Consider the following 24739-nt stretch of genomic DNA (forward strand, 5'->3'; position numbering starts at 1 on the left):
CCATGGGTTTGAGAATAGGCTCTCTGTTCCCTTTCCTTCTCTTCTTCTGGTATATCTATTATTTTTATATTGCTCTATTTGATGGAGTCAGTTCTCATAAAGTTCTTTCACTTTTTTTTTATTCTCAAGTCTCTCTCTTCTTCCATCTGCATCATTTCTAGATTTCTATCTTCGATGTTAATAATTTTTTCCTTTACATGGTCAGCTCTATTTCCTAAACTCACTAGTTCATTCTTCATCTCTTTTATTGAGTTCTTCAGCTCCAGAATTTCTATTGGTTCTGTTTTAAAAATTCAGTCTTTTTGGTAAAGTATGACTTTTGTTCATTAATTTTATTTCTGAGTTCATTAAACTGCCTATTGGAGCTTTCTTATATCTCACTGAATTTTTCAGAACTGCAGTCTTGAATTCTGTTATTTAAATCACATATTTCCATGTCTTTAAGTTAATTTTCTGGAGAGTTAAAATTTTTCTTTCTGAATTACCTCGTTACTCTGGTTATTCATGATATTTGATGGATTATGAATTATTTCTCTGCCTAGGTATTTATAAAAACTAAATCTGCTTTTCTTTTTTTAAAGAGTGACATTTATGGACTTAGCAGGATCATAAGAAGAGGTCTTCCTTTTGTTTTCCATTAGGCGATGCTGACTAACAAATTTTTAAATTTTCTTTTGAGCTGCTCCAGCTTCTTGGATCTCTAGGAGACAGAGAGAAATGCCCTGTACTGCCTGGAGAAGTGGGCATCCCCTCTGTGACCAGGTTGCTAAGGTCTCAGGGCACTACCCACGTGGAGGCATGTAGTAGGAAGTGGGGTTCCGAGCCCATGAAATCCTAGCAGCCCCTCCTGCAAACCAGATGCCACACTGCCCTAGGTCCCTGGTGCCCTTGTTGGGATCGGCCATGATGTGTGGGGGCGGGGTGAGCTGGGAGAGGCCAACCAGTGTGTTTGTGGTTTTGTTCTCCTCCCGGTAATGGGGTAATGGCGTAATGGCAACTGCTAAACCTCAGCCTCACCTCTGTTATTTCCACCTTTGTCACTGGGATCAGCAGTAGCTGATGCTTCTACTTTTCCAGTTCTCAGGGCTGCAAATAGTGTAACCTGACACTCACTGCTACAGCGTCTTCTGGGGCCCATTGCTAGCTCTGGGAGGGTGAGGGGAGCTAGCCATCTCCGTGGCTTTGTTTTCTGCCTGGCAATGGTGCCTATTGGACCAAAGCTGCCATATCTCGTGTTCCATCTCTGCCTGGGTCACTGGTTTCAGCCACTGTATGTGCTGACCACTCAGGCAGGAATGCTTATTCTACCTTTCCGACCCTCAGGACTGCAGAATGTACACAGTCTGATCTGATTCTTGCCCTCACTCAGAAACCCACAGTGAGCTCTGGGCTGGGGGCTGGACCATGGCACTCACCTCTGCTCTTCTCTCTTCCCTCCTTCCCTGTTCCTGCCCATACACCCATCTTCAGATGTTTCAACGCTGGGACTCTGACATGTTTGTTTGTTGAGCAGGAAATCCTCTGCTGAATTATAGCTGTTCGACTTGTACTTCAAGGAGAGAGCCCAGGGGACCTCTCAGAAGCTGCCATGCTTCTGACCTACCTAATCATTTTTAATGACTGAATAATGTTCATTATATGGAAGGATTCTAATCAAATTTCCCTATCATCTATTTCTGGTCATTTCAGTTTTTTGTTTTTGTTTCTGTTTTCCCAAATTTTTTAGTTGAATAGTTTTTTCTTCAAGGATTATTTATTTTGTGTAAATCTTTGCAATTATGCCTATTATTATAAATTTTTAAAGGAGTATTTCTATGTCAAAGGTCAACTACTGTTTAAAGATTTCTTTTTTCCTTACAACATACCTCCAAATTACTTTCTGGAAAGGCTAAAGGAGCTCCTGCCTATTTAATAAATAGAGAAGAAGCATAGTCCTAAGAGCATGGGCCTTGGTGACTAAAGTCCAAGAGCATCACACATTGGCCAATCTGCTTAGCCTTTTTCACAAGCATTTGTTCCGACACTGGTGCCATCAAGAAGGACGTTGAAGAGGCTAAGAAAGATAGACCCTCCAAACTGGAAGCGGCCCTACTGTGTGGAGAGAGGGAGAGCAGCCAGAGAGGAGCCCAGGACTGAAGTGCAGCTGAAGTATGGCGGGAAAGATGCCAAAGGCCGAGAACCAGCGAAATGGTAAACATGTCAACGACCAAGGACCACACCTCACCCTCTTCTTTCCTACCCTTGCCATGAAGTGTGTATATCAGACTAAGGTGAAAGAGGAGGAGGCAACTTTGAATTTACTGAGTTTTTATAAATTACATTTCTGCCATCAGCAAGGGCTCAATATAGAAATTAAGTGCAGTTTTAGGAAAAATAAAGAGGTGTCAGTTTCGTGCCCAGAGAGCGTGGACACCACACCCCTTGCACCTGGCCGTTGCTGGGTCATGCAGTTCCAGAATGAACCAGTGGGCTAGTTGGCAAAGCGTCTCTGCTGGTTCTGCCTGGACTCAAAACGCTGGATGCTGGCGGGACAGTTTGATTGGAAGGGGGAAAAAATGGCGTAAATGATAGAGGCTCTGTTCATCCTTCTGGCGACCAAATCAAAGTCGACACGGAAGCAAGGAGCAGCAACAAGGAAAAATCTCCTGGGATCTGTTTGAACAAGCCGTACAACCAGGGGGAAATCCAAGAAAGCACCTGGCGATGGCGGAAGGTAGGAGGGGGTGAGGACACGGGGCTGCCCGGTCCCCAGCAGCTGAGACGGAGGCTGTGGCAGTGACAGATGCCTCTTAAAGGGGCCGCGACCGCGAGCGGATTTTTGCAGCGACAGGCCTGCTCGCTCTGACCACCAGTGCCAATCAGGCTGCGTGCAGTGGGCACTAGGGATTCACAGAGCAACATTGTTGGAATGAGGGCCAAGGCGAGTCTCACTCAGCACAGACGTGCTGGCGGTATCCATTGTTCCCTGTTGACCCCTGCCCCCTCCCAGCACACGGGACACAGTGCTGCCATAGCCAAGACCTCATCAAACTGGATAACAGAGGTCACCCCACCCAGAGGATTCCCTGAAACCCTGCCTCCCCCAGCCCCGGCCCCACCCAGGCCACATCCAGGTGTATCCTCAGCGAGTCAGATGCACCTTGCCGAGCAGCGCCTAGACTCACACTGGAGGCAGATGGCCTCAATTTCTGGCGTGGCCTTTTGAGGCAACTATATGCACAGCATCTGTGGATTGCTTGCTGAATCTTGACAGGTGGCCTCAGAGGGGTAGAAGCTTGGGCTAAATTCGGCCTGCAGCTGAACCTCTCTCAGGACTGTGCCACTGGACACCTACTACACAAATCCACACTAATACGACCGGGAGACTTAGGAGCTTTGCTTAGCACATGGAAACAGACACGGAAAGGCAACCAAAATGGGAAGACAAAGAAACCATATGACAGAACAGAACAGAGATCCAGATATAATGGAGTCAAGAAATCTAACAGATGCAGAGTTCAAAACATTGGTTATAAAGATGCTCAATGAACTTTTGGATAATGTAGAGAACAACAAAGAGATAAAAACGAAGATGGAGATTATAAGAGATAACCAGTCTGAAATGGAGAACACATTATCTGAGATGACAAGTATATTAAATAGAATAAACATAGGAATAAACAAAGTGAATAAGGAAGAGGATCACATGCCCTATCTAGAGGACAGGAATCAGGACACTCAAACAGACTGGCAAGAAAAAAGAGGCCAAGACTTAAAGATGATTTAAGGAGAATATGGGACACTATTAAGGGTCCAAATATTCATCTGATCGGCATACGTGAAGAAAAATGAGTAAAATCTGCAAGTCGGTATTTTTTAGTAGATGTTTTTCGGAGTTTAACGAGGTTATCATTACTTCACAGAGTTGTTGGGAAGACTAAATAAAATGATATGATAAAATTAATAGTCAACAGTTCTTGCACACTAAGTATCAGGAACTACATCAAGTGTTTTACATGAACTCAAACTTCTTACTTAAATCATAAAAAAAAAAAAAACAGAGAATCACTGCTTAATGAATTCTCAGGCTTGAGCCACTTTATAGACTCGAAACTTCTGAACAAAGGGAAGAACAGGTGCCCTTGAGGGAGAATCATTACACTGTCGAAAATGGATTCTGTCAATCTTTCGCCCAATCTGCTCCAAAGAGACTTACCACCTTCAACCAGAGTAACTGTACATTTTCGGAAAAAGAATTAATTGAACTTATTTTTAATTTAGTGCGTATGAATGTCACTGGTCCTAAACTCCAATGTTTAAAATTTTTAACTTCTTTACTTTTAAAAAATTTTAATTAGTTTCAAGTGTACAGTACATTGGTTAGACATCTATATAGTTAGTAAAATGATCCCCCCAATTGCTCCCTTCCTCCCCTGACCCTCCACCTAGCCAATGTAGTAATACCAATTGCATTTCTCATGCCATGCTTCCCATCCCTGTGACCATCAGTCAGCTACTAATTTGTACCTCTTTAACCCTTCACCCCATTCTCCCAGCCCCCCAAACCCCCTCCCCTCTGTCCGTCACCGAATTGTCCACTATATTTGTAAGTCCGTTTTTGATCAGTTTGTTCTTTTTATTCCTTCAATTTAGCATATAAGTGAAATCATGTAGTGTTTATCTTTCTCTATCTGGCTTAAATACCTTCTAGGTTCATCACAGCAGTATCTTTTTTCATTCCCTTCCTTATTTGCTTTGTTTATTCCTATGTTTATTCTATTTTGACACTCATGGATGTTTAACTTTTGCAATGTCGCCCGGAAACAGTAAATTTGTGGATCAAAGTGGTCTGACTCCAGACCCTGCCTCCTCCACAGCTGCCCTACTTACTCTACCTCAGCCAGAAGGATCAGTGATTTGGGTTTATGTGGCCTAGTCTATGAGAGATCTGTACACCAGGAAAAGCCAGAAGGTTGAATATTCTGTCATTCCTTCCAGATTTCCCATCAGCATGATCAGTATAATAACTACACTACATTATACAGCATATTTATGCTTTCCTCAGGAGTCCAGATGTATGATTCATCAGTGAAAGAAAATGGCGTTTATTTTAGAGGCAACCCTTATAAACTAACAGGGTTTATACCTAAGGGTTTTATTGTTGTTTGTTAGCAGCCTTGATCAAACCTTAACTAAGCTTCTCTCTTCTGCATGGGACTCTGAATTTTGACTACCCCTTCCCACCGGCCTGGCCCAGCACTGGCAGAAGGAAGACCAGCATGAACTTTGCCTACTCCTCTCTGTTAAAGAATAGCCATTTCTGTTTGGCCTTTCAGATGTTTATAAATCGTATGGTGCGAGGTTCTCCCTGTGGAAATAGCTCCCCTCTTTCTGTGACAGCAGTCCTTTTTCCCACTCTAGCAATGATCCTTTCAAATAAATTCTTTCCTTACCTAAGTATGAAGTTGTTTTCTACTTAGCAATACTTTGGTCCATCTTCTTTATAAGTTAAATGGACTTTGTGACTAGCCTGGAAATCCCAGTATTAATCTATTCATACATTCATTTATTCACTCGCTCAATAAATATTGATTGTGAACTTACCATAGTGGCTTTGTAAGGTGTCACCTCAGCTAGGCTGGACTACATTTCCTGGAATTCTCCTCCCTGCATGTTTCCAGGGAAACCCACAGGATGGTCCATGGGAGAAATGCTTACGGGAGATGGGAGGGCAGAACGGCAACGGCAGGTATTTTGTAGCTATTTTTGTGACATGAGGCAGTGCCTGGGCTGGCAAGTGCTTCGGTGTCTTCTGGGTTTGCCTTCAGCTTCTCTGTCATCTGAGCCAAGGTGTTTAGCTCCCTAACAAAGGGACCTAGCTTCTGCGGGACACCCATTCTCCCAAGGTCAAGGTTAGCAAGAACCGACAAGGTATCTGTCCCTGTGAGTTCCAGCTTATGCTGTGGGTTTCAGTTTCTTCTTGCTCTTTTCCACTTTATTCATTTTCCTTTCCTAACTACCTTCCCTGTGTAGTTCAGTCTTCAGCATCAGATGGTAAGAAACAGTCTTACAGAAATGGTTTAACTAGCAGACGCCAACTACAGAAGGCTAAATCCCTCTAACAAGTCTACTTCTGCTTCTCTGTTTGGACTCTGACTAATACTTAACTCTAAGCAAATTTCTGACCAACTGTACGCTTAGAATAAACTAGAGTAAATAGGTTTCCTATTGTCTGAGAATTAACAATCTAATAAAGAAACTAAAATACGAACATAACTAAAAAATGCCACATAGAAAGAACTAAATTATTTCCTATGTGTGCAGTTACAGTCCTGTAGATTTTAGGATGTTTTGAAGCAGCCAATTTGATGGGGGACATTCTGATGTGGTCTAAAATATATATCATTATTCTTTTCATTTTTATTACCAAATGATATTCAAAATTGATTCAGTTACTCTATCCTCAGTCTTCTCCTCTTCTTGAACCTTATCCTATCCTTAAATGTAAGAGTCTGGTATAGATATTGTACACATAATATAAGAAGTATTGCTACATTTTGACTCACTGTATCACATTGGGATTATCACAGTAATTGGATCATAAAAATGATGGACAAAGTCTGTGGCAAATCAAATGTTCCTCCTAAACCCCACGAGATTTCCCAAGAGGGAGACATTACTTCTAAGGAAAAGCTTATAAAGTTCTTAAAAGAGGATCCATTAGAATTGGCTGTTGAAGAGAGGACAGTGTTAGATGCCATTTGTCATACCTCTGGGAAGCACTGGCTTATTCTTTCTGTTAGAAATTGTCTGGGAAAGTCTTCTTGTTAGGCTCAATTTGTGTTCAACTTGGATTTGCAAACTCCTGTAAATATCAGAAGAAAGTGACTATTGTCTAAACTCATTTATCTGCCTACTTTCCTGACTATCTTTTAACAGTTCATCCCTAGTCTACTTTGGTGTACATGAGCTTTTGTAAAGCAATATTAATTTATGGGGAAGTACTGGACACAGTCTCAGTGTCTCTCTATAAAGATAATTTACATGAATAATGACCTACTGTTATTTTACTATTCTAAAACCTACTCACATGAAAGTTAGGACATATATGTGCCATGTGAGAGAGCCTTAAGGTGAACATGAAAAAGGTAGAAAATGTACTCCTCGTATTAGAATCTACCTTGTCCCTCTGAAACTTTAAGGAAGGCACTTAATTCCCCTCATCATCATTTATCCAAGGAAAGAATTCTACCTTAGAATGTTTCTAAGGATTAAATAAGATGTTTGCTCAGTATGTCTACAAAATGTGCTAGACAAATGTCACTCAAATCAGCTTAGACTTCCCAGAGGATGTTACATTTTCTGTTATCCACCTACCAATGGCAAGGGCCCAAATCTGTTTACATTTATTGATTTACCAATTCAGAACAAAAGCCTGACTTTAGCCAGTCAAGAATATCTTTCTACACACAGGAGGTGCCTGATACGGTTTTTTTGTTTGTTTGTTTGTTTGCTTTGTTTTTTAAATGGAAGAGCTTTCTTTTCCCCTGACATCAATCTCAATACAAATGAGCCGAGGAATTCTTATCCACATCCAACAGCAGCAGACCGATTCACTGCGCTTCAGTGGGGAAGCGGAAGGAGGCAAAGGGTGAACTGCTTTCTGATCGAAAGGTTCTGCTGTCACTCAAACCACGCTGAGCTGTGACACCAGCCAAGAACTGGGAGATGAGTGGATCTCTGTAAGAAATATCTCTTTCTTCCTCTCCGCTTTCACAAGTACCTTCAGCAGAAGCAAGAGAGAGCTAGTGTTCAGATTTGCTGTATTGACTCAGAGCTCTTTTTCTTTCTAAGTTTTCCTTACAGTGAGGTTGGCAGATAATATGTTAGTTCCAGATGTACACCATATTTATATACCTTACGATGTGATCACCGCACTTACCTCGTAAATATCATCACCAAGCAAAGTTATTACACTATTACATTATTATTGACTATATCCCCTGTGCTGTACACTATAACTCAGTGGCTTTTTATTTTATCATTGGAAGTTTGTACCTCTCAGTCCCCTTCACTTTTTTCACCCTTCTCCCCACTTTAACCATAAGTAAAGAAATTACTTACATGGAAAAACTATAGGCTTTAGGAGACTCCCCTTTTAGAATAAGCTTTTTCTATTTATAAATAGAAAAACACTCACACCCAGACACATCACAATTAAACTACTGCAAACCCAATATATTAAGAAAAAGGAGCCAGATAAAAGAGTAAAAACAGGTAGAAGGCAGTAGGAAAAGCAGAAAATCTGCTCTATTGTGAAAACTGAGGAGAACCTGAGACGTACGACCACCTGTCCCATGAGATGGTCAGCTGTTTGATCCCAAAGACTATGTTCTATTCACCTTGGCATCCTCAAGGTCAAGGATAAATTTTATCAGAGACTCAAAATTTATTTGTTGAATGAGTAGAAATATGGATGAATAAATTAACCAAGGAGACCCTAAGCTTCTGAAACTTGAAAAGACTAAGATTCCATCAATCATCATGGCCACTAAGAAAGAATTTGGGGATTAAGTGGGGATAGAGAAAGGCACTAATACTTATTAAATATCTATTATAAAATCATCATCCAACAACCATTTTTGATCACTTCTATATGCTAGAAACATTGTATAATTTTTCCCATTTGATCATGACAGCACTGTCGTAAGTTGATATTATTACCTCATTCTACATATGAGAACACTGAGGCTCAGAGTCTGAGTGTCTTACCTTGGATCACACAGCTAGCAAGAGAGAGGATCGTGACTCAATCCTAGTCTCTGAGCCTCAAACCATCATCGCTTGATCCTTAGGGTGTACTACATCCTGTGACATAATCTCCATTTATAGACTGCCGTTCAGGACCTTGCTTTGTCTGGCTTGTCATTCCTTTGTGGAAATGTCAGGTAAGTAAGGGAAGTTTCTGGTCTATACACATCTCAACTTACTGAAGCTTTTCCATTAGCTCTCCATACCCAGCTCCCAACAGCTGCTTTCCTACTCCTCCCAAAAGTGCTGCCTCAAAATTCCCCCACCCAAGAGGATCCTTCTAAAAAAAATGAGAATGAGAAGCATAAAGTGTCAGGAACTACAAAAATAAGCAGGTCCCTTATCTTTCTTTCTCTCCAAGGGGGGAACTTGGACCATCTTCCTTTATTTACCCAACCAAATTCCACACCCTGTGGTGTTATAAATATTCAAATTTACATGCAGAAACTTTACTCGGAGACTATCCAAATAAGTGTCCCAAAACATTAGGGATGCTATCCAAAAAAAAAAAAAAATTAAAATTCTTTTGACAACTGAAGTAATTAAGGATGAAATAATCCATTGGAGGGTAGAACTGAAACAAGATTGGTCATAAGTTGATAATCATTGAAGCTGGGTCATGGGTACATGGAGGTTCTATTTGTTTTTCTACTTTCGTGCAAGCAACATTTTCCATTACAAAATGTTCAAAACAAAATTTTAAAAAATTAAAAGTTTGTTAACTTTCTTGCAACTTCGGAGTAGTGACCAGGAAGAGTAGAACTGACATTGACTAGTCCTGTATCTCACCTGGCCACTTACTAGCTGACCTTGGAAAGGCACAGTCTTTCTACTGAACATGCAATGAAAAAAATGGGACCACCTTCTTACATCGTATACAAGAATAGACTCAAAGTGGATCAAAGACTTAAATGTAAGACCCAAAACCATAAAACTTCTAGAAGAATACATAGACAGTAAACTCTCTGATATTACTAACAGTAATTTCTTTTCAGATGTATCTCCCCGGACAAGGGAAACAAAAGAAAAAATAAACAAATAGGACTACATCAAACTAAAAAGTTTTTGTACAGCAAAGGAAACCATCAACAAAATGAAAAGACAATCAACCAACTGGGAGAAAATATTCGCAAGCGATATATCTGATAGGGGGTTAATATCCAAAATATATAAAGAAGTCATACAACTGAACAACAAAAAAACAAACAATCCAATTTAAAAATGGGCAGAAGACCTGAACAGATACTTCTCCAAAGAGGAAATATAGATGGCTACTAGCCATATGAAAAGATGTTCAAGATTGCTAGCTACCAGAGAAATGCAAACTAAAACCACAATGAGATATCACCTCACGCCTGTCAGAACGGCTATCACCAATAAATCAAAAACAACAAGTGTTGGCGAGGATCAGAGAAAAGGGAGCCCTCATACATTGTTGGTGGAATTGCAAATTGGTACAACCGCTATGGAAATCGGTATGGAAATTTCTCAAAAAATTAAAGACGGATATACCTTTTGACCCAGTAATTGTATTTCTGGGTATGTCTCCAAAGAAAACCAGAACAATAATTTGTAAAGATCTATGTACTTCAATATTCATGGCAGCATAATTTACAATAGCTAAGATATGGAAGCAACCTAAATGCCCCATCAACAGACGATATGGTTCATATATATCATGGAATATTACTCAGCCATTAAAAAAAATGAAGTCCTACCATTTGCAACGACATAGATGGACCTAGAGGTTATTATGCTGAATGAAATAAGTCAGACAGAGAAGATAAATACCATATGATTTCACTTATATGCGTAATCTAAGGGAAAAAAAGAACAAACTAGACAAAAACAGACTCACAAATATAGTAGACAATTTGGTGATGGACAGAGGGGAGGGGGGTAAAGGCTGTGAGAATGGGGTGAAGGGTTAAAGAAGTACAAATCAGTAGTTGATAGATGGTCACAGGGCGCATGGCAGAGGGAATACAGTTAGTATTAATATGTTAACTCGGTGGAGGGTCAGGGGAGGAAGCGAGCGATTGAGGGGATCGTTTAATAAACTATATAGATGTCTAACCAATGTACTGTATACTTGAAACTAAAATTTTTAAAAAAGAGAGTACTTTGAATATTAGGAATTTGAACATTTAAGGTGTACGCTAAAAATTTATTTTCCAATTTATAATTATTTTTATTTCAGATGGAATTTAACTTTTTTCAACTATAGTTGACATACAATATTATATTAGTTTCAGCTGTACAACATGGTAATTAGACTTTTATATAATTTACAAAGTGATCACCCTGATAAGTCTAGTACCCACAGATGGAAATTCTGACATGCAGAATTTTTTAAAATTTTTAGTTTGCATGTAATCAATGTTATCTTTTTCACTATGACTTTCGAGGGTTGTTTTTTTTTTTTCTAGTTAGGAAGCTTTTTCCTTTTCCAAGGTTATATAAATATTTTCTTATTTTTTCTTTCAATAAGCTAATTTTTACTTTTTTTAACATTTCAATCTTCACTTCAACGGAAATATATTTTTAAATAGCATTAATTAATTCAGATTTTTATATTTATCTTCCATATGGTTAGCTAATTATGCTAGTATTATTTATTAAGTAAATCATTCCACTGAAACTTAAATATCTCATGTCATATAGCACATTTATATGTTTTTATATCTATTTCTTTATTTGTTTCTAGTCTTATGACATTTCTGTGCCTTTATGATAATTTTAATATCTGATAAAGAAAATCCCTATTATTGATTTTTTTAATTTTCTTTTTTCTTATGGACTTACACTAAGTTTTCCGGTGCCCACCAACTACCCCAACTACCTATTATAATTGTTACTGGAACCGGATTAATTTTATTTTATTTTAATTTTATTTATTTTTAGGCGTGGCAAACCTTGGTTGACCTCACAGATTGTGAGGATCTTGTCAGCTTACAATCTCTTATTTTTTATTTTTTACACCTACAGCATCTGGTCTTCCTAGATGGTCTCCCATCCAAGTACTAACCGGGCCTGACACTGCTGAGCTTCCAAGACGGCATGGCCGTAGAGATTAATTTTTTTAAACAACTGTAGCAGGATTAATATTTTCATGATACTAATCCTTTTCATCCACAAATGTGGTATGTGTCCCAATGTTCTCAGTTCCTGTCTTTATACCATTTAGTAAAATTTTAGCATTTTTCTGAGATACACCAAATAACTTTCTATTAAACTTATCCTTGGTATTTCATGCTATTTTTCACTGCTGCTGGTGGAATTCTTTTTCCACTTTCATTTCTGAGGATTACTACTTTTCTGTTGATTGTTTGGGGGTTCTAAATTTCCAACCATGCCATAAGATTCTCTAAGGTCTTATGATTGTATGTGTTTTTGGTCAAAGTTTCTTGGCTTTTGTAAATATGTAATGCTGTAATATACAAAGATAATTTGCTTCTTCTTTTCTCTGTATCTTTTTTTTTAGGTTCTTGCCTTATTACATATGGTAGAATCTAAGAAAATAATACTAACAACAGTAATATTTCCATTCTCCTCTCATTCCTGATTTTAAAGCGATGGCTTTAACAAGTCATATTTGAAATTACATTTGACCCATCTTTACATGTTTAAAGTATTTTCCTATTATTCCCATTTTTATTTCATATTTGTTTTTCTTTTCAGGAATTGATATACTCATACATTTTTTCCTCCTTTAACTACTATACTGAAAGAGCTTCTGATTCTAAGCCATTTTTGCCTTTTTAAAATAAACTCTACTTCTTCACATCTACTACTCTTTTGATTTGCTACTAGATAGTCTATTCAGAATTTTTGCATCTGCTCTCATGAGTGAAAATGTTTAATAAATATCTTTCATTCCTTTTTTAGCATATCACGAATCGGGCGTCTTTCCATTTCATGGCCTCACATCGAAATCAGAGTGTCAGTTTGGGGTTCATGCAGAATTTCCATGTTAAATAATCTGATTTGGGCCAATTTTTAAATGGTAGACTTGTCATTTTATTTTTGGTCACTTCTATTAGTCTGTTGAAGTTTCTTATTTTTCGAAGGTCAATTTTAACAGTTTATTCTTGAGGGAAATCATCCATTTCTCTTAGCAGTAAGTGTGTTACCTTGGAGCAACATATAACCTTCTCTTAAACTCTCTTGCTTACTGCTCTTCATCTTTCTCATCTCTAGTACTGCATGCTTTTGTTTTTCTTTCTCTTGTTTTTCCTTAAAAAGACTCACTGGGAGTTTATCCCTTTTTTTGCCATTTAAAAGTAAGCTTATGGCTTTGTATATCCTTTGTATTGTGCCGTAGTCTCCACTTCATTATTTCCCGCCCTTTTGTTTCATCCCCTTTTCTTCTGGTTCATTTTGATAGTCCTGTTATAATTCCTTAGTCACATCATATATTTCCAGTCATTCTTTCAAAATCAGGCTTCTTAAAACATCTACTATTCTGAACACATTAAGGTGTTGTTTTGGGCCACATTCAGGAACCTGCATTTATGAAACACCCTCGAATTCGTGAAGGGTTCTTTTAAATTAGTTATACTGTTTTATGTTTCATTCTTTAACAAGATAACTTCTCACACAATACACTCACTGCTAAACCTCTCACACTTACAGTACCTGGCCCACGCCTCAGACATTTAGATTCTCAATAAAGGAAAGCTAAAGAAAAAGTTCAAGGGAATGATGTGACTGACCTTTCACCATTCCACAGAGGAGATGACTGACAACAAGCATCTACAAATAAACAGATACCACATATTCTCCAGAGTCTTAAGGATTACAGGAAGTCCTGAAAAAATTGCAGGGCTCATCAACTGGAAACAAATGTTCCAAATCAAAGGTAACAAGTTACAGGTAACGAACAACAGCACTGGTTCTCAAAGTGGGTCTCCAAACAGCAGCATCACCTGAGAACTTGTTAGAGGTGCAAATCCTCAGGGTTACGGAATCGGAAACCCTGGGGACTGAGAGGGACAGCACTCTGTGGTATAACGAGTACTGTAAGCTCATGTTCGAGAACCACTAAGCAATTATATAAATATGTGAGTTATTAATCCAGTGGAAGTGGCCAAAGCAGAGAACTCCAAATCACTGGCGGTATCGCTTTCTTACCTTTCTTCCCTGGTGGCCAAGAAAGTTTGGATGAGGGACTAAGAACAGTTGCATTTTTAAAGCTGGTGAAAGCAAAACATCTGAACTTAGCCATCTCTGTCACTGAAAGTATTCTGCAGCTCAATGCCTCCAAGAAGCGCCAGTCTGAAGCAGGCGTGAGGCAGGCCCCCAGATGATGAGTCTAAAACTTGTCAAAAAAAACCATGTGCTAATGGATCCTGTGGCTGTTTTAGCCATCTGAGGGAAAAAGACTTCTAGAACAGAAACAGAGGATGCAAAATAGCTTTCTTTCAACCACGAAAGTTTCCTGGGCATTTATGATATGCCAGGAGCTCTCAAAAACAGAGACACAATCTTAGAAGACATCGTCGCAAACCTGAGGAGTTCACAGCCTGGTGTGGGGTGTCTGGGGTGGTGGTGGGGACTGAAAACATGCATCCCCAAGCATCAGAGAGACAGTAAGAGACTGCAGACAGCCCGGGAAGAGGGAAGGGCCGGATGATCCTGGCCCTGAGGATTTCACGAATGCAGGAAACAGGAGAGGCATGAACCATCTTTCCTCTAGTCCCACCCCAATGCCAGGGGACTTCAGGAGCCATTAGGCAAAGCTTTCTCCCTCCGTCTGCAACCCTTCTGCATCGTAGCTTTCCTCTCTCCGTCGCCAGGGTTGAAAAATCCTCCCTGCCCTTCTTAAAATTTACATTCTGATGCTAGAAGACCAAAACTAAACCAATAAAAGTCGTAGTTACAGTCCAGTAATACGTAGTATATGAAGAATAAAGCGGGATAAGGGGACAGAAGAAGACAGAGGAGCAGAGAATACTTTAATGGAAAGTGGTCAGGGAAGGCGTCTCCGAAAAACTAGCATTTGGCAGAGACCTAAAGGAAGAAAGGAGAGAGCGAGGCACACGCTGGAGGTGGAGGGCTCAGGACTGAGGGCGAAATCCAGGATGGCTCGCTGGTGTGAATGAAGGAAGTACTTGAATCTCCATTTATATTTTTATCTGGAAAAAAAGAAATTGAGCGTGCCTAACACTTAATACATGACTTATAAAAGAACGAATATAATATAAATAAATGTATATGAGGTGGAGGCTCAATTTTGAAAAACCGTATGAGAGGAAAATTAAAAGTTCAGAAATTACTACTGCCTAAAGCGACGACCTTGTGCAAGGCGGCGGTAGATTTTACTCATGTCTGTATCTTTAGATTCTGTCCTGTTATCTGGGGACAAAAATAGGTGTCAACATTCTGTGTATATCTTTTTCATCTCCTGTGTATACCGTTTTTCATCTCCTCTAACTTTACCGCAGTCTCTATTCTTTCATATTTTGAATACCAATCCGACCCACGCCTTGCAGATGGCTCCCTGATAAATAAATGGATGGATGGATGGATGGATGGATGGGTGTGGAAGAGGCGAAGCACCCAGCCTGCGTGTATTGAAATGTTGCAAAGGCAGCCGAGGCACAATAAAAAGACGTTGGGCTTTACCATCTGACATGAGTTAAAATCACCTAGGGACTGCCCTTAGATGACTTATTTACCTTGTTTTCTAATCTATGAAATAGGAAATAATTAAATAGATAGAATGAAATGAGACGATCCGATGGAAAATGGCAGAGCAAACGCCAGTCATTTGGTGGCCGCTCCCCACGTGTTCCCTCCCGCTGGATTCTCTCTTCACCCCCACTCCCATTCAACGCCGGAAATACTTTGCTCCTAAGACAATGACAGGTACCAGGCTGGCTCCGCCTCCACCATGTCTTTTATAAAAACTCCAAACCTAGAATGATGGAGAGACAAGACTTCCCAGAGGCAGATGAGGTGGGCCTTCACTGAGAGGAGGGTAAATGGGAGGGGGAAGCACAGGGGAGTTGGTGAGTCAACAGGAGCTGTGGCAACCTGGTCTAAAAGGAGTACCTTCAGGAAGCAGGTCACATGGCAACTCCCACACCCACCTCTCCAATCCAGGTCTCAATGTACCCCCCAAAGGGGTGGGAAGATCTTGGGCACCAGGGAACCCAGAATGAACAAATCGACACCTTGCTGCTGTTGGCCACAATGAGTGTCAATCCTCACCCGGCCTAATTAGCCAGCCCCTTTTTGGCAGGTTTATCCGCTGGCACCATCTTCAGGGCGCACGCGAAATTCCATGCTCTGTGAAGAGGCCCAAGCACAAATACAGTTGGCCGCGGGCTGGGCGCGATTCTTAGGAGCTCTGTTCTCAAGATCGAGGGCGGTCCTAAAAGGGGACTGCCCACACTGATCTCGATCCGGGCAACAGCTATTGAGGGCGCCGTGGAGGCTATGGAAGGTGAGGACGGCAGGAGCGGGACTGGAAGGTATGGGCGAGGGTCGTGGAGGCTCATTGGAACGTAGAGGAGCAGTGCCTGGGAGCTCAGGTCAGCGGGCCTGACGGCTTGGGTTTAGTCTTGGCTCTGCTAAGAGCTGTGTGTCTGGAGGCCACTGGCTCGAGGTCTCTATAAACACAGCTTCCTTTTAAATGAAGATAACTGTAGCTGCCTCCTAAGGGTATGGGGATGAAATAAGCTAAAATATGTGAAGTCCTTAGAGCAGTTTTTGTCCAGTGAAATGAACAATTGGAGTAAAGATCGTCACCAGAAGCATTGGCAACACCGCTTGAGAAATGCAAGTTACTGGCCACCCTCCAGCACAACTGAATCGGGTTCTCTGCAGAATTCATATTTAACTTACAAATAACGAATCAAGACCTCCACCACACCCCACACACACACCAACACCACCACCACCGCCACCAAGAGGAGAAGGAACTTGCCCAAGATCTCCCTGCAGGGTCCTAATAAGCTGTGAGGCTCTAAGGTTAAATTCCCCCTGGACACCTCTGCCCCCTGCCCCCAACTTGTCTTACAGCTTTGGGCAAACTATCCTGTTCTCTAATCTGTGAAATGAGCCAAAAATCACAACTAACTACTCAAGGGCTGACAGTGACGATCAAATGAGACCAAAATGAGTCCACTACCAATAGCACCCCCAATGGGAAAAGCAGTTGAACCCAAAATACCTGCAGGCTCCTGGAACCCCTAGAGCGCGTTTTCCTGTAGGATGATAAAATAAGGCACTTTGGAAAAGCAAGTCCCCAGAAGAGGAGATTCTGGGAGAGGGTCCCATCTCTGGGCCTCTTGGTTTGGCCTGAGTCCCACCCAGCTGGGTCCGGAAAGATTCTCAGAACCAGGAGAGGGGTTTCTGAGTCCCACTGTGTGACTTCAGAGTGAAACCACCCAGCTCCACTTACGTCTTGGCCCCAGGTCACACCTGCTCAGGGTTCAATGGATATTTCTCTTACTGCAGAAAGACAAAACATCCAGCCTGCTGGCAGATTCCTTAGAGCGGCCATCGCCCTCCCATGAGTGCCTTGTCTTCCTCTGATTAGTGGGTCCTCAGAGGAAAGTATGGCTGCTGAGGTTTCCAGGCTGCCCCTCAGCCAATGGCTGGAAGTTTAGAGACACCACCCAGTCCTCTCTCAAAGAGGGTGGCAGCTTCTAAGAGTGAGGTGCCCTCACTGGGAAATCACAGACAAGGAGAAAAACAGACCATCTTTTCTATGCTGTCACGCACTGTGTGTGTGTGTGTGTGTGCGCGCGCGCGCATGCACGTGCTCGTGAATAAATCTGCTTTTCACATGTAGACCTACTGAGGCTAATCCACTCCAACTGGAGGCTAGGAGCAAAGAGGAAGGATGCACATTCAGTCCTTAATGGTGATTGCCCAAGAGAGTCAGGAAGGGACACAGGACTAAACACATGGAGGGAAGAACACAGACCAAAAAGAAAGAAAAGAAAGCAAGAGACAGAAACTTGGGCTTATGTTGAGAATGATATTGGCCATGAACTGAGATGTATAGTTGAAGTAAAGTGAAAATTAAAAGGACAAAAGTTCACAGGAAGCTATCTCAGCAGAAGATAAAAGAGGCCTCTACTCCGTCTTCATTACCAGTCACTGTTGCTTGGAATAATTACGCAGATGCCATTGGGGGTGGCAGTCTTCTATCGCTGCCTCAAGTGGAACGCTGACCCTCACAAAGAAACCAACTGCCTAGAGCTGGCTGGGGCAGGACCGACGGGTGTGGCGCAGGGTTCCGGGCTTGCTCTCCCTGTGGCGGCTGTGCTCGGAGAGGTGCGATACAAACCCGCTGCGGCCTGGCAGCGGTGACAAAATGGGGGCGGGGGGACTCCAGGAGTCTGTCGTGCCACCAAAGCAGCCTCGATTCAGCTGACATGTATATGGTGCTGTTAAAATTATTTGATGTCCCGCTGGACACAGTGTTGGACCTGAAAAGGTGACAGCTGCACTAGGCACCTTGCTGGCTGTATGTATGTGAGCGGTCTGCATTTTAGTGTATAACACGATAAGTATACTCTGGGCCGTGTGGCAGGTGGTGGGGCTAGTTTACTACTATCAACCCCACGAAGAGGTGAAGACCACTCACGTGGACGGGAAAGGTGCAAATGCATCAAACACTAAAGGCAGAGTCGAGGGACAAGCCAGTGACTTTGGAGAGTGACACCTTTAGGAGAACATGAAACTCAACATATCAACAGTAGAATTATTCACAACACACACACGCGCACACATGCTCCCTTCATGGCACACCCAGCAGCACCCCCATCAAATTTCCCCGCATCAGCTAGCAGAGACTTTATCCTTCTAGTTGCTCAGGTGCAAAGTCCAGGACTCATCAGAACCCTCTCTTTCTCTCATTTCTGAAAAATCCCATCCAGAAACAAAGTTGGCGGTTCCCCCTTCATAATAAAGGCCAAATCCCACCACCTCTCACAGCCCAGCCACTTTGGGGTGCTGACGCAGCCCCCTAACCGCCTTCCGATTTCACTCTCGTTAGCCCAGGTTTCTGTTCACACAGCTCTCAGTGATTGTCGAAAATATCCATCAGGTTCCATGACACCCCTAATGCAAACCGTCAGTTCAGAATAAATCTCACATTTATAATAACGTCCAGATTCCTTACCGTGCCCCACGAGGTGCTCAATGCCAATGAGGTTATGCATGCGCTCTAAGGTTTGGCCCATTCCAAAGCATATTCTCTGTCTCCTGAGATGTCACAATGTCCCCGGCACCATCCTCCACCGCCTCTTGCTCTTGATCCCGTTGGAACACCGGACTCCACGCAGAAGAGACTCAGCGAGTCCTTTGTGCAAGAATTTGTGTGCATAGATGTGCAGAGTTCGCTCACCCTTCAGGGTGATTGGAGGGTTCACAGTGATTTCATAGAGCAATCACACTTTTTCCTTTTTATTTATTCTTTTTCTGACTTTGTTCATACTCCTTTGACAAGTGCGCTTGTAAACTTTGTTCTCCCCACACTCCGCGCACGGCCTGGATTTTAAACAGTGGTTGTAGTTCTCAGTGCATCTTTTACACAAGGTCAGGTTAGGAATCGCTTTCACGGGTTTCCACGCATACCTCCAACTTTTCCATTGACAGCTCTGTTTCTCTAAGTGACAAAAGGGTCGTCGCCATCATCACCTTTCAACGATTTTCTCCCCGTCTTTGACCAACTTTCCAAACATGGCCCCAGTACGGAAGGCACCTGCTGCTAGTCAGGTTCTGAAACAGGGGCCGTTTCCTTAAGCGCCCGGGCACAGCGCCTTCCGGACCGTGGCTTTGGAGGTGGCGGACTCTGGAGTCCTGCGTCAGGACGGTCAGGCTCTGCATCTGCGAAGGCGCGTCCGGGACACCAGGAGCGGCCGGCCGTGCTGGCGTCTCCGGCCTGCGTGACAGAGTCCGCGGTGCAAGCATCAGCCCCTCGGGGGAGCTGACTCTGTGCCTGGGCGCGCGGGGAGGCCAGAGACGGGGCACCGCATCCCACTAGACCCCACCGCAGGAGCGGGCTGCTTGCTGCGCCGCCGTCGGCTTGGTCCGCGGGAAGCTGGCGAAGCGCCCCGCGAGCGGACAGGCGCCCGCGCGATGCGGGCCGAGCCTGTGCCGCGTCTGGCCGAGAAGCTCAACCGCCTCCGCCCCCGACATCAGCGGGGCGCTGGCCGCAGGGGGGCGACGGCCCCGCGCACGCAGCCCCGGCGGTGGAGAGGCGGGAGTGGGGGTGTCGGGCCTTTCGCTTCCCCCCACCCCCCGCCACCCTCTCGCCAACGCCGGCGGCGCGCTCGCTCCCCGCTGGGCGGGGCCGCTGCGCGATCCGAGCCCCGGGAAAGCGCGGTCCCCCAGCTGCTCCCGCCCCCGTCGTGCGCCCTGGGGGCTCGGCTCCCCACGCCGCGACAGACGACTCGGACGGCGGGAAGGGCGGAGGCAGCGATTGCGCAGAGGTTTCCCCTGGAAGCGGCCGCGGGCCGCGGGCCGGGCCATCCCCGCGGTTGGATGGGTGAAATGCCGCGGGATCCTCTGGGCCAACCGGGTCCGTCGGCGGGCCCGCCGTGCACGCGCCAGCCAGTCCTGTCCCGCCCCGCCACTTAGAGCGGGATTTTCCACTTACGCTCTGGGCGCCAGTAGTTCCCGGGGACCGTCACCCCTCTGAGCGCCGTCTCCGGAGCTCCAGCGACTCCCCGTGCGGCGCCCACCGGCGGAATCGGCGCGCGTTCTCCGCTCCTGTGAGTAGTTCTTCTGAATCGGACACGGACTGGCGTGCCGAGGGGGTGGTGGCAAGGGCAGCAGGCAATGGACGTCAGCCCCAAGCCGGGGAGGTCGGGGCGGGGGGAGGGGGGCACAAGGAAGGACAGAGCCGCTTCCCGTTGTGGGGACCCCTTCAGCTCTCAGCTTCAAAGGTCAAGAGTTTGTCTCGGGAGAAGATACGTGGAGACAGCCTTGCCAGCTGCCTAGTTGGGAAGGGGAGGACGGAGCAGAGCTGGGTTGGGAGGGGGTAGATATTAACCGTACAGATTTCTTAAGTGAAGCCCAGACATACTGAACTTTGATCTTGGAGGGTGGGATTCTGGTACCTTCCTTTTTAAGGAATGCAGAGGGAGGAAATCCACAGGCACAATCCAAGTTTGATATGAGCCAAGGTCCTTAATGAGGACTCTGAGACTCCGGGGGAGGGGTGTGGGGCGAAGGTTTGAGGGGTTACCCTCTGACCCAGTGGAGGTGAGGGGGCGGGATGGAGATTGGCCTGGGTCTTCCCCGGCCTCAGGCAGCATCCGTTCTCAGAGGGATTCCTGAAGGAGCCCTCTGCCCGTGCCTCACACTCTCTCTGAGCAGGTGGTTCCCTTCTGTGTCCTGGGCACTCTTGCCACCTTGGTCTCACTGTCACCTCCTAGCAGGAATTCCAAGGAGCTCTGCTCCCCACCCCTCCCTGCGCGGTGGCCTGGAACCTCTACAGGTAGTCACCCCCCCCCACACACACACACACCAAACAAGCTTCATGAGCCGCTGTCCCTAAATGCATGATGTCCAGTTCCTGGCCAACCACCATTTCTCTCTTTTTGCCCTTTTTGTCTTGTTGGTTTTGTTTTCAGATCCGGCCCTTGTCGCTCCTTTAGGCCAGAGATCCTAGGTCACACCTGCTTTAATGCTCTTGTCCACTAGTTCTGTCACAGGTGTCGCTCCTGGATCTGTTTCTATCATTGGTTCTCTCTGCCGGTTATGGGCTCTAGTTCCCTGTTGCTTTTCATGCCGGGAAATGTTTGATTGGATATGGAGCTTTGTCGGTTTGGAGGGGGAGTGGGGTTGGAAATGCTTACAGTCCCGCCAAGGTGCTTGAGGTTTGTTCTCAGGGACATTTCCTCTCCTTGGAAACGGTTTAATCTTTGCAAGTCTTGCCTTTAAGCCCGTCAGGTGGCACCAGAGCAGCCTTTTGCCCAGAGCTAGCTTTGTCCCACTGTGGGGGCCACACACACTCATGAGTCATGGAGCTTTCTACGGGACTTTTGGGAACAGAAACTGTATTCTCAGCCCAGTAGGAGCCTCAGAATTGTTCTGTCTTTCCCTTTGGGGGTGTCCTTCCCCCGACTTCTGACAGTTTCATCACTCTCTTACACTAAGCGATTCTTAGGGGTCAGACATCACGGGTCCAGCGGCCATGTGTCCCATGTTTGAAAGCTGTCGCTTCGCACATTTTGTCTGTTATCGTTTCAGTCATTTCTAGTGGGAGGACAGACCCAGCCCTTGTTTCTCCATCTCGGTGGATAGCAAAGTGAGTCTCTTCTCCTGGACTCATCATGAATTCCATAAAGCGTGAAGAGAACACGTCCTTCAGTGCTGCTGAAGGTGAACAGAACACCAGAGCTGACGTCTCAGAAGTATGTCTGCTTTTTTACAACTCTTTACTGGAACGGAGGTCTAATGGAGTGCCACCCTGGCATCCTGGAAGGGGACAGTTTTTAGAGAATGGCAGCTACAACCTCTTCCTTTCTGTTGTTAAACACATATTTGGGGCCATCATGCACATAGGTGCTGGCGTAAAGTAAAATGACAGTGTGTGAATTAGCAACGCGAACGATGCCCGTTAGACAAGGTCGGTGACCCAGTAGTAGCATAGGAAATAGAGACAGGCGTGAACAGTAACTCACGGTGTCCCCCACTTATGCTAGTCACTTCCTATAGATGATCTCATTTAACATTTACTACAACTCTGTGCGATGGATATTATTACCACCCCTATTTTGTGAATGAAGAAGGCGAAACGCAACTTTTGTATGCCACAAAAGTAATGGACTTGAGAGCCTGAATTTTGAACTCAAGCAATCCTAATTTGGAGTCCAGTTTTCGACAGGCACACTGCGATACTCAAAAAAAAGTGATATGATGATACTAAATCAACATACAATCAAGAGATTTTAGAGTGCAGAGAGAAGAAGGCTTAGTTATTTGGCTAGGATATGCATATCTGTTTGTATATAAGTATGTGTCTCTGTATATCTATCCTGTCCTGTGATTTATCACGCCTTCTATTATTTTATATTTCTTTAGTGTTGTCGAAGCCTGTACAGACTAGAAACTAAAAGACATTTAATGAGCGTTTTGGACAGGTGATGTTTCAGATGTTCAAAGGATGTATTAAAGAAGCCGAGCTTTACTAGGAACTCAGTAGACGCAGACTTTAAAAACATCAAATCAGATGACATTTCGCCTATCAGTTTGGCAAATGTTTAAAATAATAACACGAAAATGCTTCTGAGGGGTCGCCCACGTGGCGGGTGTCCGTGGACAGCATGTGAGCGAGGCCACGTTCCTGGACAGCAGTGTGGCAGCAGATGCGTAGTCACGTCCGTTTCTAGCCTCAGTCTCGGTAGTTCTGCTGCTGGGAATTATGTCCTGTGGACATAATCAGGTGGGCGGACAGAAATGTTTTATGTGTGGCAATGTTTGTCACGTCAGAGGAGTAAAAAATGGGAATCAATCTGAATATCTCACAATAGCAGAATGGATTACAAATGATTATGCTGCAAAATATCACATGGCCCCTCAAATTGTATTTTCAAAGATGGTTTAATGACATTTGAATACTGGTTAATTGCTTAGTGAGAAATAAACTTCTATACAGCACAGCGTAACTTAAGAGTATAAGAGTCATATCTGCATGTAAAATAATAGAAGCCAAAATGGAAAAACGACAACATGTAGAATGGTTATCTCCGGCGATGGAATGATTGACATTTTTTTCCATTATTAAGTAACCATTAGAATATCTAATTTTTATTCAGCATATCCATGAGTTTTATGATTGGCGCAACGTAAAACATTATCCTCTCTCCTTTCTCAAGGACACTGTCGTGACGCGGACGTGGCCTGGCACACCTGCCGCTCCTTCCCTCTCGGACACGGGAGAGCGTAGCGGCACCAGTACACGTCAAAGTGAAGCCCGTGAGCAGGAAGCAGCCCTTAAAATCCCGAAGCCCGGTCCGAGCAACAGCGAAAAGCGTTCTTTCACCTTCAATTTCCACAAAAGCTCCAAGCAATCAGACTGGAGTGAACTCATAGCATATGGTGAACTCCATGAGAATATCCGCTCAGCTTTGAGAGCTAATGCAGATTTCAGTACAAGGATGAAGGATTGTTTTAATAAGAACATTATTGTTTATGAAGATAAAGAGATAAAAGGATATGTAAATTTAGGAATGCCTCTCAAGTGCCTACCCCCAGGTTCTCACTGTACAATAACAGTTGAAAAAAAAGGGGGCCAGGAAGAAGCTGATCAGATATTACGCCGATGTGAAAATCCAGACATCGACTGCATTCATTTTCATGTTGCCGCTGTGGGGAAGACGACAAAGAAGATTACGAAGCTCTTGGAACTTCACAAACATGGACGCACACTTTATATCTGTGCCTTGAAGGGCGAGACTATCCAAGAAGCTCTGCGCAAAGATGGCCGATTTCGGTCTGACCTGGATGAATTGCCGTGGAAACTATGGGAAGGTCATAACAAGGTTTATGGAAAAGATTCCCCAGTGGAGGTCGTAGCTGGAAAAATCTTAGTACTGGACATTCCTCCAAATCGAACTGTCAGTAAAGGTACCCAAAAGAAAACAAAACAGGAGAATGAAAATACCGCTGATGACACTCGTCCACGGGCTCGGGTGCGGTCTGAGGGGGAGGCCCATGAGCCAGAGAAAGATGGAGGGACTGAAGATGCGGAGCACGACCGAGGAGAGGGTCTCCCGCCACAAAGTCCAGGGCACGATATCAAAGGTAAAAGACGCCGGACAATGGCCAGAATAAGAAAATATTACGATGACCGATGTCGTATTAAGAATAAATATATTGAACTAACCTCACGCCCTAGGCAAAGGCCCCATCAGAGCATGTCCTACCTTACCGATAGTAATCTCGGGACAGAGACAGCTGATCTCTGGCTAAAGAATAT

The 24739-nt window shown here is 44.0% G+C and overlaps 2 protein-coding genes across 4 annotated transcripts in view; one reads left to right on the plus strand and one right to left on the minus strand.

Annotated features, from left to right (window-relative positions):
• Positions 1-20024, minus strand: part of GLYAT (glycine-N-acyltransferase) — a 57910-nt gene extending 37886 nt beyond the window's left edge. The window contains exon 1 of one of the 3 annotated variants that reach the window (XM_036220377.1): positions 18932-20024. The gene's annotated coding sequence lies outside the window, so the exon portion shown is untranslated. The remainder of the gene's footprint in view (positions 1-18931) is intronic. The other 2 variants (XM_016119015.2, XM_036220374.1) reach the window with 2 other exon arrangements.
• A 254-nt stretch (positions 20025-20278) lies between these two features.
• On the plus strand, positions 20279-24734 carry LOC107497351 (protein FAM111B-like; the record flags this gene model as incomplete). The annotated part of the gene is made up of 3 exons (XM_036221607.1): positions 20279-20525; positions 22009-22172; positions 23637-24734. Coding segments are annotated over exons 2-3 (1179 nt in total), but the record flags the coding sequence as incomplete, so codon positions are not given.
• Positions 24735-24739: the final 5 nt, after the last annotated feature.

The sequence above is a fragment of the Rousettus aegyptiacus genome, unplaced genomic scaffold (assembly GCF_014176215.1).
Source record: "Rousettus aegyptiacus isolate mRouAeg1 unplaced genomic scaffold, mRouAeg1.p scaffold_m13_p_5, whole genome shotgun sequence".
NCBI lineage: Eukaryota > Metazoa > Chordata > Mammalia > Chiroptera > Pteropodidae > Rousettus > Rousettus aegyptiacus.